General features: G+C 42.7%; 1 protein-coding gene across 2 annotated transcripts in view; it reads right to left on the bottom strand.

The window, feature by feature from the left end:
- The window catches only part of TMTC1 (transmembrane O-mannosyltransferase targeting cadherins 1), a 201,224-nt gene extending 195,887 nt beyond the window's left edge, over positions 1-5,337 (bottom strand). For both annotated transcript variants that reach the window (XM_070754857.1, XM_070754858.1), the window contains exon 1: positions 4,898-5,337. In XM_070754857.1, coding sequence (XP_070610958.1) covers positions 4,898-5,202 — 305 coding nt within the window. In that variant the 5' untranslated portion in view covers positions 5,203-5,337. The remainder of the gene's footprint in view (positions 1-4,897) is intronic.
- Between the last annotated feature and the right edge of the window lie 11,051 nt (positions 5,338-16,388).

The following is a 16,388-nucleotide window of genomic DNA, read 5'->3' as shown; positions in this document are numbered from 1 at the left end:
GTATATTATTAACTACAGTATATGTATAACATGTACTGTGTTAGAGTGTCATTTTGTGCTGTTTTGGTTGGTGGTGTGCCCCAGGATTTTGTAAATGTAAAAAATGTGCCGCGGCTCAAAAAAGGTTGAAAATCACTGCCTTAGAGCAGTGTTTCCCAACCTTGGCAACTTGAAGATATCTGGACTTCAACTCCCAGAATTCCCCAGCCAGCATTCGCTGGCTGGGGAATCCTGGGAACTGAAGTCCAAATATCTTCAAGCTGCCAAGGTTGGGAAACACTGCCTTAGAGAATAGAGGCAACTCTGGGCAAATGTTGAAAATGAAGAGGGGTCCAAGAATGGCAGAAAGATAACATGCTCCGAAGTTATGACTCCAGAAGACAAATGGAAAACAGATCAGAGACTCTGAGCCAAGGCAGAAAGCCATGGAAATTAAGGGAAAGGCAGGATTCCTTTGGCATTAAGGGGAAATGGATAAGAATCTTTATACAAAGAAAAAATAAACAATGACATTAATCTTTTAGAAAAGTCTCCCCAAAGGAAAATATTCAAGGCCACACAATGCTTCTGAAAAGGTTACCACGTTTCTTAAAAGAACACGCCTTTATCCAACTCTGGGACAGAAACGAAGAATAAAGGAGGAGCTTAAAAAAAAAAGTGGTCTGGCTTTTTTATCTATTCAGTTATTATCCAATGTAGATGTCTGGATGAAGCTGAGTGACATTTTCTCCTATCATTAACATAGCCATGTTTGGATATACCAAGGACCATTTTCTGGGTTGCATAATACATACCACATGCTGTTTTTATCATTGTTGTTAGCCGCCCAGAGTCTACGGAGAGGGGCGGCATACAAATCCAATAAATTATTATTAATTATTATTATACTAATACAGACTGAGCTGGGGTGGCGCAGCAAGGTAGAGTGCTGTACCGCAGGCCACTGAAGCTGACTATAAATCTGTAGGTCAGCAGTTCAAATCTCATCACCGGCTCAAGGTTGACTCAGCCTTCCGTCCTTCCAAGGTGGGTAAAATGAGGACCCGGATTATGGGGGCAATAGGCTGGCTCTGTTAAAAAGTGCTATTGCTAACATGTTGTAAGCCGCCCAGAGTCTGAGGAGAAGGGCGGCATAAAAATCGAATGAATGAATGAATGAATGAATGAATGAATGAATGAATATATAAATAAATAAATATGGGCCCTCTAGAATAGCGTTTCCATGCACACTAAAATGTGGTTAGATAATTTGTGTTGTACAACCAAAAGCATAGATTAAACATGCAGACTGGGTTCATGCAACACAACCAGATTGCATGTGGTTTGGCTGTATTCTGTGAGCATAGCAAATTTAATAATTTAATTTAATTTATAATTTAATTTATAATTTAATTTATAATTTAATTTAATTTAATTTAATTTAATTTAATTTAATTTAATTTAATTTAATTTAATTTAATTTAATTTAATTTAATTTAATTTAATTTAATTTAATTTAATTTAATTTAATTTAATTTAATTTAATTTAATTTAATTTAATTTAATTTAATTTAATTTAATTTAATTTAATTTAATTTAATTTAATTTAATTTAATTTAATTTAATTTAATTTAATTTAATTTAATTTAATTTAATTTAATTTAATTTAATTTAATTTAATTTAATTTAATTTAATTTATATGATGCCCAATCTAATACCCCTAACACAAGCACTGAGTTGTGGGGTCAGAAACAACAGAGTTGGGGTAGCAACTAAGCCTACAGCAATGGTTCTCAAGCTGGGGGGTCAGGACTCCTTTGGAGGTTGAATGACCGTTTCACAGGGGTCACCTAAAACCATGGGTAAAGACAAATTTCCCATGGTGTTAGGAATTAAAGCTTTTATTCTGGTGCCTTGGAATATACTTTTACAATCCGACCAATCAGACATTTACAGTGGGGGTGTCCCTCTGACCTTCCTGCCAATCAGCTTAAAGCTCTGCTGGGAGAATTGGCGCTAGACTTATGGTTGGGGGTCATCACAACATGAGGAACTGTATTAAGGGGTCGCAGCATTAGGAAGGTTGAGAACCAATGACCTACAAGAAGGTTGGCTAAGAGGTATCAGGGAGAGGCAGGGAAGTAAAAGCTTCCCTTGGCCCAACCTTATATTATGGGTACCAATAGCATCCTTAATGCACTTCTATGCCACTCAGGGTGTTTTCCCAATTTACATTCAAAACAGGACAGAAATTTCTATGCTACCAACCCTCATGATCCCAACTGCCAGGTACAAAGCTGACCCCATGCCCTTCCTTTCATTCTCTGCACCATCCTTGGGTCAACATTTTCTACTCTTGAATTACTCCTTGGCAGAGGAGACCTATCTCCTCCTTTCATCCACGCCCTTCTTATATTACTCCATCCAGGCTATTCTACACATGCATGCGAAAAGTACACAGTGCTTTTTATACATTTGTATAGAACGTATTATTCTACACATCCCACTCCCGTCTCATCTGAGTATCCATAACTACTAATCCCAATTTTAGGTAGCAATGTCTCAATTTGCACCTAAAACATGTGCAAGGTACTTTGATATCAGCTGATCCCTAGTGCAAAGCCAACAATAAACCTTGCACTTTCTCCATTCCTTGTGCACATTTAGCACCGGAAAAGGGAGGGGATTTGCAAAGCAGGCTGAGGAAAACAGCGTCCCCCCAACCATGTGCAGAGTGCATCTTCCTTGAGAATATTGAAAATATTAATATTGAGAATATTAATATTTATTTTCCCCTATTGCTTTTTTGAACCCTATGGCAATCTTTAAATGTTGTGTATAATTATATTTCTATCCCGCCCAATATTGATTATTTCCTGATTGCTTATTTGAACCCTATGACAATCATTAAGTGTTGTACCTCATTATTTATTTATTTTTCTAGGCCATCCAATATTATTTCCTGATTGCTTATTTGAACCCTATCACAATCTTTAAGTGTTGTATATAATTATTTTTCTATGCCATCTAATATTGATTATTCTATTCTATTCTACTCTATTATTTCCTGATTGCTTATTTGAACCCTATCACAATCTTTAAGTGTTGTATATAATTATTTTTCTATGCCATCTAATATTGATTATTCTATTCTATTCTACTCTAGTCTATTCTACTCTATTATTTCCTGATTGCTTATTTGAATCCACTGACAATCATTAAGTGTTGTACGTCATTATTAATCTGTCTGTCTGTCTATCTATCTGTCTCTCTGTCTGTCTATCTACTCTACTCTACTCTACTCTACTCTACTCTTTAAAAAAAAACCAAGGATGGAGAAGTTTGCACCAATTCGCTGGGTCGGTGCCAAGGGGAAACTCCCTGCTTTCATGGCAAACATGCCAGAAATCACTGTCTACTCTAAGTCACAAAGTTGGCAACACAGCAACCAAGGGATTTCCAGGCTCCAAATCTTCCCTACACCGACCCATATCAACTACCTCCTAGGCGGCGAATCCCCCCAAACCCAAAGACTTTAAAAGTTGGGAGGCGGGTTCTACTGATCCCCCAAGTACTTCACCTAGTAAGAGAAGACCTTTTAAGAAATCAGGACCCAAAGCCGTTAGTAAAAAAAAATGATCCACCCTAGGACAATTCCTAGGACAATTATTAAGTGTTGTACCTCCTGGTTCTTGACAGATGTATCTTTTCTTTTATGTCCACTGAGAGCATTTGCACCAAAGAAGAATTATTTGTGCGTCCACTTGGCCAATAAAGAATTATATTCTACTCTACTCTACTCTATTCTAATGTATCCTATCCTATCCTATTCTAATGTATCCTATTCAAAAAGGATACATATAATCTAATGTATCCTATTCAAAAAGGATACATATATTCTAATGTATCCCAGTCAAAAAGAGAGCGGGGAGAATATTTACTGACCCCTAGCATCCTGGACACAAACTGGTTCAACTCCTACCCTCAAAACGTCGCTACAGAGCACTACCAAGACAACTAGACACAAGAACAGTTTTTCCCCGAACACCATCACTCTACTAAACAAATAATTCCTTCAACACTGTCAGACTTTTTACTAAATCTGCACTTCTATTCTACTAGTTTTTCTCATCATTCCTATCATCCTTTTTCTCCCACTTAGGACTGTATGACTATAACTTGTTGCTTGTATCCTAAGATTTTTATTAATATTGATTGCTTATTTGACCTCTATGACAATCATTAAGTGTGGTACCACATGATTCTTGACAAATGTATCTTTTTCTTTTATGTGTGCTGAGAGCATATGCACCAAGACAAATTCCTTGTGTGTCCAATCACACTTGGCCAATAAAGAATTCTATTATATTCTACTATATTCTATCCTGTTCTATTCATTCCACTCCACTCTATTCTTTAAAAAAACCAAGGATGGAGAAGCTTGGGCCAATTCGCTTGGTCGGTGTGGAAGGGGAACTCCCTTCCTTGGCTGCAAAGAAGGAATGAAGTTGGCAAGACAGCAACCGAGGGATTCCCAGGCTCCAAATCTTCCCTACACCGACCCATGTCAGCGAGTCCCCTGCAAACAAAAAAACTTTAAATGTTGGGAGGCGGGATCCATTGATTCCCCCAAGGCTAGTAAGACAACCTCCTAAGAAATCGGGACCCAAAGACGTTAGTAAAAAGAGCGACCCACCCTAGGAAGGATCGTCCCGAAGCAGATGCTCGGGTCAGCGTTGACTATATGCCTTGCATTGCAAGAAGACGGAGGAGGGTATTATATAAGGCTCGGGTCCGATCCAGGCAGTTAAGAGGCGAGCGAGTCCCGCGAGGGAGTCGCGTGTCTGCCACAACGGAGCCTTTCCCACGACCCGTGCGCGTTGCCCAGGCGCAGCGGCGGCGGCGCCCTCGGCTTACCTGAAGGTGAGGATGCAGAGCGGGCGGTAGGACTTGTGGCTGGCGTTGTCGCCCATGCCTTTGCCCCAGAAGTCGTTGGCGAAGGCAGCCAGCGGCGAAGAAGCTCCCGGCCGCACGTCCGGGTTGTTGACAATCGCCCAGACGTCGTCGTGCACGAACTCGCCCCGCAGCGAGTTCCAATAGCAGAGGGCGGCCAAAAGCGCCGCAGCCCCGCAGCGCCCGGGCCGGCTAGCCCGAGCTAATAACCACGGCGGCTGAGAGGGCAACGGCGTCCGGCTGCTCCGCGTCCCGCTCGCCGAGCCCATCCCGCCGCCTTCGCCCTCCGGCTAAGCGTCTGGCACGGCGGAGCGTCCCCCGAGCTCATCTTTTTTTACAGCCCCCGAAAAGGCAAGCGAGCCGGCCGCTCCCGCCGCCGCCGCGCGCTCCCTCGCGCTTCTGCCGCTGCTCCGCCTGGCCGGCTGCAAATAAACAGCGGCCGCCTCCTTCCTCCCCCTCCCCCCCCCCCTCCCGCCATCACTCCGTCCCTCTCCCTCCTAGTACCCCAGTGCGCATGCTCCGCGCGGCACGCGAGCCAGCCTTGCTTGGAAGCTGCTGGACTTGGGACGGCAGGGAGGGGCGGGTGGCGGGCGCTTCTTTTCCCCTCAGGGAAAAAAAAAGTTCAGACCCGCCGCTTTCCCTTATGGAAGCGAGGCTCCTTCTCTTTCCCCATCCCTCCCACCACCCGCGCGGCACGCGAGACGGCCCTATCCCGCTTGGAAGCTGCTGCACCTGGGACGGAGGGGGAGGGGCGGGGGAGGGGCAGGCGCTTCTTTTCCCCTCAGGGGAAAAAAAGTTCGGACCCTCTGCTTTCCCTCATGGAACCGAGGCTCCCTCTCTCTCTCTCCCTCCTTCAGGCGCGACGCTCCCTGTCAGCAACTGGAAATCCTACCCAACTAGACTTAACAATCCTAGGTTTAGAAAGCCAAAACAAAATCCCACAGACCAGGCGTAGGCAAAGTTATAATAAACAAATAAAATAAATAAGTAAAGTGCTGGCTAAGAATTGCCACTGCCCTCATGGCACTTTCCTCCCCATCCCGCCCCCGTTTATTCACAATTTCAGTTTTTGCCACTGACCTGATGACAGATTTTTCCCAAATGCCATCACCCTGCTAAACAACTAGTTCCCACGATGCTGTCAAATTATTTACTAAGACTGTATTATTACTATTATTCTTCTCATCCTTCCTATCACTGATTTCCTCCCACTTATGACTGTAACTTTGTTGCTTGTACCTTTACAATTTATATTGTTTTATTTGTTTCCTAGTATGATTTGATTGCTCCTTATGACTATCACTAAGTATTGTATCTTATGATTCTTGAAAAATTATCGTATTTTTTTCTTTTATATACACTGAGAGCATATGCACCAAAGACAAATTACTTGTCTGTCCAATCACAATAAAGAATTCTGTTTCATTCTATTCTATGAAGCCATCAGAGCTATTACTGTTACTGTGGTTGGCGATGATGGTACTTCCTAAAGACATTCCATTTTTCAGCTTTTACAAGCGAGTCCAGATGTGCTGCCAGATGTATGGACCCCATCCTATCACCTCCACTGTAAGCAAATTAAGGAAAGCTACATTAAGCTGGAAAATAAAATGGCAGGGTGTCCTTAAACAAGCCGTATTAAAAGATGTGGAGTAATGTTTCTCAACTTGGACGTGCTGGGGAATTCTTGGAATTGAAGTCCACACATCTTAAAGGTTTCAGATGGCGTAAACGTTGGTCCACAGGGAAGAATTGGGCAAAGTCAATTCCAAATAACAGAACAATCTCCATCTCACTCCAGCTTTGCAACTTGATTGAAATGAATCTACATCATCTGTTTCTCCAAGATTGCTGGAAGTCACTTAACCATTAATTGTTGACTGTTTCATCCTAACTACTATGTTCTGGAAGCCACCCATAGAACTGACAGGTTCCTGGTTTCTATGCTGGTCCTTTTAACTACTAAAGCAGTGATGGGGAACCTTTTCGTCATCAAGTGTCCAAACCAGAACGCATGTCCTCACACACTGCAGCTGAACGGAGTGCATGTGCATCCTGGCCACCTGGTCTTCTGTTTTCCAGTCCACATGTGCTCTGGCCACCTAGTCTTCATGCTTGTCCGAGCTTCAGAAGCCCAACGACCAGGTGTCTGGTATGCACATGTGCCCTTGCCAGCTGGTTTTGGGGTTTACGATGCTCCAGCATGCACGAAGATCAGCTGGATAGCGCACATGCAAGTGCCAGAAATCAGAAGAGCAGCTAATGATGGTGCACATGCCCACAGAGAGGGCACTGCATGTCACCTCTGGCACTAATGCCATAGATTCGGCAACATGGTACAAGAGCAAACTGGTTCTTTTCAGGGCTTATTTCTGAAATCTCCAAACCTGGAATAGCATAAAATCCAGAATTCTCTGCACTATATATACTGCTCAAAAATATAAGGGGAACATTTAAACAACACAATATAACTCCAAGTAAATCAAACTTCTGTTAAATCAAACTGCCCACTTAGGAAGCGACACTGATTGACAGTCAATTTCACGTGTTCAAATTCAACTTTGTAGACAACAAAGTACAGTATTCAATGAGAATATTTCATTCAATCAGATCTAGGATGTGTTCTTTGAGTGTTCCCTTTATTTTTTTTTGAGCAGTGTAAAAGAATGTAGCTTTCTGAATATTAAAACAAAAATATTTTGCAAACCTGTTAAGATTTAGATGACTCTGAGCATGCTGCATCCAGAAGGCTGCAAAACCTGACTTTTTTCATAGCTGTAGGGCCAGGCTGTTGGTAGAGCCTCACTTAGGTGAGTTTGAGACCCAAATTAAAGTAAAAGGTGGCTTGGATATTGGCTTTTGCATTTGTTATTGTTTGTATTTTTACTTTTATTTATGCTGTCCTTTTATCATTTTATATTGTGAACCATTCTGGACTATTTGCTTAAAGCTGTATCATTTTCCTAAAAATGAGTCACAGGTAATACTCAACTTATAACCGGTCGCTTAGCAACTGTTCAAAGTTGCAGCACACCAGTGGTGGGTTGCTACCGGTTTGCCCTGGATCAGGCAAACCAGTAGCAGTGGTGGGAGACTCCACCCACCGGCCCGGATTTATTTATTTTATTTTATTTTATTTATTAGATTTGTATGCCTCCTCTCTCCGCAAACTCGGGGTGGCTAACAACAGTAAAAAGACAATATAAACAAATCTAATATTAAAAGTAATTTTTAAAACCCCAATTTAAGGAACCAATCATACATACAGACATACCATGCATAAATTTTATAAGCCTAGGGGGAAGGGAATATCTCAATTCCCCCATGCCTGACGACAGAAGTGGGTTTTAAGAAGCTTACGAAAGACAAGTAGGGTGGGGGCAACTCTGATATCTGGGGGGAGTTGGTTCCAGAGGGTCGGGGCCACCACAGAGAAGGCTCTTCCCCTGGGTCCGGCCAAACGACATTGTTTAGTCGACGGGACCCGGAGAAGGCCAACTCTGTGGGACCTAACTGGTCGCTGGGATTCGTGCGGCAGAAGACGGTCCCGGATATCTCTGCACATGTGCAGAAGCTAACAAACTGGTAGCAAAGGTAATTGAAACCCACTACTGCAACAGACCTCCCTTAATTATGACCAAATACCAAAGTTCCAGCAGCCCCTGCTAGGCAGTTTGCTTAACAAGCATTTTAACTGTCTTTGTTTAATACGTACCACCAAAAAAAGGCATAAAATCAGATTGGTTATGTAGATGATACAATTTATAACTGCCATGACTTACAACTGTGATGGGTAATTAATAATAATAATAATAATAATAATAATAATAATAATAATAATATATTAGATTTGTATGCTGCCCCTCTCCGAAGACTCGGGGCGGCTCACAACAGTAATAAAAACAGTATAACAATGGAACAAATCTAATAATAAAATATATAAAAACCTCAACAATTAAAAACCATACAGCACATACACATCAAACATGAAATATAATAAGCCTGGGGGAGATGTCTTAGTTCCCCCATGCCTGGCGATATAGGTGGGTCTTAAGTAACTTGCAAAAGACAAGGAGGGTGGGGGCCGTTCTAATCTCCAGGGGAAGTTGATTCCAGAGGGCCGGGGCCGCCACAGAGAAGGCTCTTCCCCTGGGGCCCGCCAAACGACATTGTTTCCGACATGGTCGACGGGACCCGGAGAAGGCCAACTCTGTGGGACCTTATCAGCCGCTGGGATTCGTAGGGTAGAAGGCGGTTCCAGAGGTAGGCTCCATTATTAAGTACTACCTGTAAAATATTGACTGAATTTGCATGTGGTTTGCTTAGAAATGATCTTTTGTATTCACACAAGACAATGAGCAATCAATCCAGTTTTTGAATCTGTGATGCCTGGCTTCACCCTGGAGTAAGGTCTCCAGTGGAAGCCTTGTTATTTCTGAGGGAAATGTAATGGAGGTATTTTCTCCAAATGCAAATGCTACTCCATGGATACTCATTAAAAACGTGAGCCATTTTTGATCCTTTTGTAATTTATTATACAAGGCTGCGCGCAAATACACCAGTGTTCCAATTGCAGAAAAAGAGAACAAGGAATTAAAAAGGCCAGGCATGGTTTATTGTGGCTAGTTGTAGCGGGAGCGTAGATGTTAATAATCCATGCTGTGCAAGCTTTAAAGTTCCCCTGCTAGCTCAAGAGTCTCTAGTAGGATTGAATGAATTCAGTCTCCCAAGCGGATTTCATTGAGTTAGATTATAAAACTATTATTATAGATCTATTGAAAAGGAATGAGTCTGTGCAGCTGGAATGGAGGTTTAAAAATAAATGTGTGATCATTCACGTAAAAACAAAACAAACACGGAAGAGGGAAAGAGGTGCAGGAGAACCAATTTGGGAATGAATTATGCCCAGCCAATGTCACAACAGAATAAAATAGTGCAGGCACTGCCTGTATTTCTTCACTAAAAGTTGACAGAAAGCTTTTATAAAAGAAGCCGGACTGGTAATTCCTAGTGTTTAGATTTAGTAAGTGGCAAAGGTTCACCATGCAAGTAATCAGCTCTGTTCACCTCCTCGAGCTATAAAATTTAAAAGTCCCCCAATAAAATCACATGAGATGGTATTTCGGGCCTTTCTGTTTATCCAATAATTCTGAAGTTACCCTCCAAGAGCTTTGTATGTGCATTGTTGCTGATTTATTTCCATGACATGGCTATTCATGGTTAACTGAACCACGGTTTGCTTACTTTAGTGTTTTGGGTTTCTGTGATGCAACTGGATGGAGAACCAGTTTGGTCTAGGGCAGTGTTTCCCAACCTTGGCAACTTGAAGAGATCTGGACTTCAACTCCCAGAATTCCCCAGCCAGCATTCGCTGGCTGGGGAATTCTGGGAGTTGGAGTCCAGATCTCTTCAAGTTGCCAAGGTTGGGAAACACTGGTCTAGTGCAGTGATGGCGAACCTATGGTAGATTCTGAGGCCACGCAAGGCGTTGCCCTAAATCATCTCCAGCACACATGCACACACTAGCCAACTGATTTTTGGCCTTTTCAGCTGTTTTCACTCTTCCCAGGGTTCAAGAAAGCCTCCTGAAGCCCAGGGATGGCGAAAAACAGGCCAACCGGAAATTCATTTTTGAAGTTCTGTTGGTCCGTTCAGCCATTTTTCACCATCCCCAGTCTTTAGGAAGTTTCCTGAACCCTGGAGATGGTGAAAAACAGCCCAACAGGCCAACCGGAAGTGTGTTTCTGAATGTCCGGTTGGTCATTCGGCCATTTTTCGCCATCCCCAGGCTTCAAGAGTATTTCCTGAACCCTGGGAGAACAAAAAACAGCCCAACAGACCTTCTATAAGTTTGGAGGTTTCAGTGAGCCTTGTACACGTGTGCGAGGGCAGTGTGGGAGTTGTGCACATGCACAGGGGGGGCAGCACAGGGGTTGTGTGCATGTGTGGGGGAGGGCATTGTGTTATGGCTGTGTGCATGTGCGCCTGCAATATTGCACATGGGCGGATCCATTTGGCACCCAAGCTAAAACAGATTCACCATCACTGGTCTGGTGGTTAAAAACACCAATTCAAAAAACAAGACCGGAGAGGAGCAGCAGATATATCCAATTAATTAAAAAATAAGAATAAATAATGAGTTCAATGAGTTCACCGTGAGTTCAAATTGCGCCTTGGCCATGAAAGCTATCTGGGAGACTTTGGGCCAATCCTTCTCTCTCTCAGCCCAACCCACCTCACAGGGTTGTTATTACTGGGAATATAGGAGGAGGAAGGTGTGTTGGATACAGTACGTTCACTACCTTGAGTTATTTGTACAAGTTTTTTTAAATGATATAAATAAGTAAATTGAATTATAAACTAACCAGTCCAATGAGGTTCAAATTTGATTTGATGGTCTATGTTGTCTAGTGTTTGTGCCACTCAATCATTCTGTAGACCATTCAAGGGTCAACTACAGCATTTCATGGCAATTTTAAGACGTATGGATTCCAACACACAAAATTCCCCCTTCAGCATAGATGTTGTAATCCACATATCTTAAAAATTGCCAAGTTTCAGAAACGACTTGGCTGGCCGACTGCAATCCTATATGCATTTTCTACTTTTGGGAGAAAAAACATGCAAACTTTATAACTTTCTCAAGTTATGGAACAGCAATTGCTTCCTCCTATTTCTAGTAAAAGCAATCTAGATTGTTGGCTGATTGGCCTTTGCAACAATATCAAGGCATCTCCACTCTATCAGCCTCTTCTAGTTGCATGATAACTGGATAATCCTCTGGGATTCATGGACCCTTGCTCTTATCAAAGAAATGTGTTTGAATTGCAAACTGCATCATACTATAATATGCAGACTCAGCCAACAGTCAATATTGGAATGATTTATCCCCCAATATATAAAAAAAGTGTTCCTGCTCCTCACTAATATATCTTCTGGAAGAGCGAGGTGCCCATTACTGATTGTTCATTAGAACCAGCTAACCTCATTTTCAGAGGGGTAATTGTCCACAGCAATTCAATCATACCTCTTACTCTCTTAAAAAGAAAATTTAAGATATGCTAAGTATTTTATGACTTAAGGACAATACTAAAGCTTTGCTTCCCACTGGAACTGTCAAGAATAGTCTCTGCAATCCAGCGGTGAAATCATTTTTTTTTTACTACCAGTTCTGTGGGCGTGGCTTGTGGGGCGTGATATGGCTTGGTGGGCGTGGCAAGGGAAGGAATTGCAAGATTTTCACCCCTGCTGTAATCTCTTTCTCACGGTGATTGGTTGTCTGCCACCAGGCAGGGGTTGCCACTCCTACTGCTACTGGTGCTCTGCACGCAGCTTCACATCTCCGGCGTGTGTGTGCGTCTGAGTGAGATTTTGCTTCTGCGCATGCGCAGGAAGCAAATTTTGCAAGAGGTTGTGCAAAAATTGCTGAAATCTCATACATGTGCAGAAGCAAAATCTCTTGGACACATGTGCACACACGCTGTGTGCGCAGCTCAATTACCCCCGGAAGCCTAGTAACGATGCTAAGACATGTTTTGGATTAAATACAGGTCATTTATTGAATTAACATAATTGAAATAAATTTGAATACGTCAATTTAAATATTTAAATTCAGAACAAACTAAGGACCTGCAGAGGCCAAAACTAACGGGGTGGAAATTCCTACCAGAAAATTCCTTGGCAACTTTGGGCAAAACTCCTTGCTGAACCACATGAAGGTACCACCTTCACCTGGATTGAAGTCACGCCCCTTCATCGTGTGGGAGGAGTTCACCCTCCAATCCCCATGGGAAATTGGATCCGGTGATTCCCATGGACATCCTCTCTCCAATCCCCGACATTGTTCCAACCTCTAGTTCCTGGAGAGAGGCGGTCCATCACCCTTTGAAGGATGCCCAAAGGAGCATGCACAGTCACTTCTAATTGCCCATTTCCGCCCCTAACCTGCCAAACCCCAATCACCAAAGGGAGGCCTATACCACTAAGTGCGCCGCACCCCCTAACCAATCCAGTCTGCACCGTCAGTGTGGAATAGGTGAAAAAACGGCCGCCTCTAAAGGGGAGGCCGCAAAAAATTCCTATTCGGCCCCGAGGCGACCTCCTTAGGACACACTGTTGATAGCGGAGGTGGGCGGGTGTTCGCTTCAGGAGGGATCCAGAGCAAGAGGGAGGTCCTGTCCGAATCGCCCTTAAATAGGGCGATCCAGGACCTCCCCCAAGTCCCAGCAAGCAGCGCGCCACCTTGGTGTGCTGCCAAAAGCCGAACTTCCGAGTTCCAGAGGAACCCGGAAGTCAGGAGCTCAGAGAGCTGCCGGCAGCGTCTCCTGGGCTCCAGAGGTAATTTTGGCCGGCGGTTTAAGCCGCCAGCCAGGCATTTCTCACTACCAGGGCCATGGTGTCCACCGTACTGATAGGAACCCACTACTGTCTGCCACCCTTACCTACACACATTGTAAGAAGCAACTGTTCAAAACTATCCACCGATAGAGTGTAGAAGAAGCCTAGGTTGATTATTTTGTTCGCTGGCTTGCTTGCTCTGCAGGTGACACAATAGCAATTGACATTGGATGCAATATTGTCCGTGTGGACTTTGCCAGCTGAATATAGGAATCTCGGCACTAACCTCTCTCCTGGGAGTTGGCAATCAACTTATAACTCACTCACTATCTGAAGAGCAAGAAAGATGATCAGGGGACTAGAGGCTAAAACATGTGAAGAATGGTTGCAGGAATTGGGTATGACTAGTGCAATGAAAAGAATGGCTAGGTAGGGGAGACATGATAGCAGTGTTCCAATATTTGAGGAGCTGCCACAAAGAAGAGGGAGTCAACCTATTCTCCAGAGCAGGGGTCCCCAATGTTTTGCACCTCAGGGACCACTAAATCCATAATTTTAAATGTCGCAGACCACTAATATGATCTGCCTAATGACCGGGTGGGCGTGGCTAGGTGGCAATGTGACTGGGTGGGCGTGGTCAACTCGATGTCACTCACATTCACAACCTCCGGAGACAAGTTATTCCACTATTGTCAGGAAATTTTTTCTTTGTTCTAGGTTGCTTCTCTCCTTGATTAGTTTCCACCCATTGCTTCTTGTCCTACTCTCAGGTGCTTTGGAGAATAGCTTCACTCCCTCTTCTTTTTAGCCTCTAGTCCCCTAATCATTTTTGTCGCTCTGCAGTCTTTGTAGAGTCTCAACATCCTTTTTATATTATATCTTTTTAAAGACATGGTTCACACATTGCGCTAAGTCTTGCCTTCTTTAACTTTGCTTATTTGAAGAAATCACAACTATTTGGGATCTTACATCACGCCAGGCTGTTAGCTGTGGCTTAGAAACGGCATCACGCTAAGCCAAAAAGGAAACAAGTCATATTGTAGCTTGGCACAATGTCTAAACCAATTTAATGCCTGTGACTTAACAGGGATCAGTCTCAGAAACAGGCTTGCTTTTTATTTGGGGGAAAAAAACCCATCTTCTTCTAAATCATTTATCCCTAAGTGGGGAATACTATTTGCCAGGAATGTACTAATGGAGACAGACAAGGAATGGTGAGCTTTGAATAATTTGGGGTCTAATATTCAGGAATGGAGAGCTGTGGTTCAGTTTCACTTTACTTCCTTGCAACTTGAAGCATTATTTGTTCAGGTGAAGATTTAGCCTTCAGGGGTATTGGTTCATATGCAGGAATCTGTATTCAAAGCAGAGCAAAATAAGGCAAATATCAGCCATTTTAGAGCAGGAAAGGTGTTACCAGTAGAAGAGAAATAATTTTCACACCATTGCTACTTTATCACTATGTCTGACATCTGCACAGACATGAACTACTCGATCACACGGGGTCCTGTAACACGAACCCCACAACTAGGTGCTGACACAAACCCCACAACTGCAACAATATTGCCAAAAAAGCTTCTAGGGTTGTTAACCTAATCCTATGCAGCTTCTGCTCAGGCAATCTCACACTACTCACAAGAGCCTACAAAACGTTTGCCAGACCCATCGTAGACTACTGCTCATCTGTCTGGAACCCATACCACATCTCAGACATCAACACCCTTGAAAATGTCCAAAGATATTTCACCAGAAGAGCCCTTCACTCCTCCACTCGAAACAGAATATCCTACGAAAATAGACTAACAATCCTGGGCCTAGAAAGCCTAGAACTACGGCGCCTAAAACACGATTTGAGTATTGCCCACAAAATCATATGCTGCAACGTCCTACCGGTCAAGGACTACTTCAGCTTCAACCGCAACAACGCAAGAGCACGCAACAGATTCAAACTTAATACGAACCGCTCCAAACTTGACTGTAAAAAATATTATTTCAACAATCGAGTTGTCGAAGCGTGGAACTCATTACCGGACTCAATTGTGTCAACCCCTAACCCCCAACATTTCTCCCTTAGACTCTCCACGATTGGACCTCTCCAGGTTCCTAAGAGGCCAGTAAGGGACGTACATAAGTGCACTGGTGTGCCTTTCGTCCCCTGTCCAATTGTCTTTCCTTTCTCTCACTTATCATATATATTCTCTTTCTTTCATATATCCTCTCCTCTAAGTTCACTTTTACCCTTATATATATTACTACATGTCTATTTTTCTTCCTATGTATTTGTGTATTGGACAAATGAATCAATGAATGAATAAATAAATAAATAAATAAATAAATGAATGAATGAATGAATGAATGAATGAATGAATGAATGAATGAATGAATGAACAAACAAACAAACAAACTAGGTTGCAGAAAAGGAGAGGGAAGAAAATGAGGGTGTTGCATTTTAACATCTCGCCTGGCTCTGACGTCACTTGATATATTTGCATCTCTTTCCATTAACCAAATGTGTTGTTTGCAGTTTACACTCAGCCTCGCAAGAGGCCATTGGAAGGACTCCTTGGGGAAGCTGAGTCATAGCACTTGGTGAAGGTCCCTTGAGTAAATCATCACAAGACACTTGATGTAGATACTTCTTTTTCTCCATGTTTCTTGAAGAGAGCAGAAAATCACAGCGTTTGCTGAGCTGGAAATGGATTACAATTTCCTCCACACTGCACAAATCAGACAGGAAAAAACATGTCAGCAAGAAAATTATTTTCATTGTTGTGTCACTCGATGTGCATTGCATCTCGCAAAAAAGTAATTAAACTTTCTCCTGTGCCAAAATGTCTAAATAAATGTAATTTTGTGTATGTTGGTGTACCTTCGAATTAGTGAACTGCCTGGACTGATTTCTGCAGTTTTCTTGGCAAGATTTCAGAAGTGGTTTACCATTGCTTCCTTCTTAGGGCTGAGAGACAGGGACTGGCACAAGGTCACTGTTCTGTCGGGCTCTCTGGTAGACTCCTCCCAAAAATTCACAGGTACAAATTTCAGACACACACACGTTTGAAAATTCAAAACAATGTTCTTTATAATGAAAATATATAAAGAAAACTTAAACCAAGCCCTC

This window comes from Erythrolamprus reginae, chromosome 6 (assembly GCF_031021105.1).
Source record: "Erythrolamprus reginae isolate rEryReg1 chromosome 6, rEryReg1.hap1, whole genome shotgun sequence".
NCBI classification, from domain to species: Eukaryota; Metazoa; Chordata; class Lepidosauria; order Squamata; family Dipsadidae; genus Erythrolamprus; species Erythrolamprus reginae.
The sequence above is the reverse complement of the archived record's forward strand: the minus strand, read 5'-3'. Positions and strand labels throughout refer to the sequence as shown.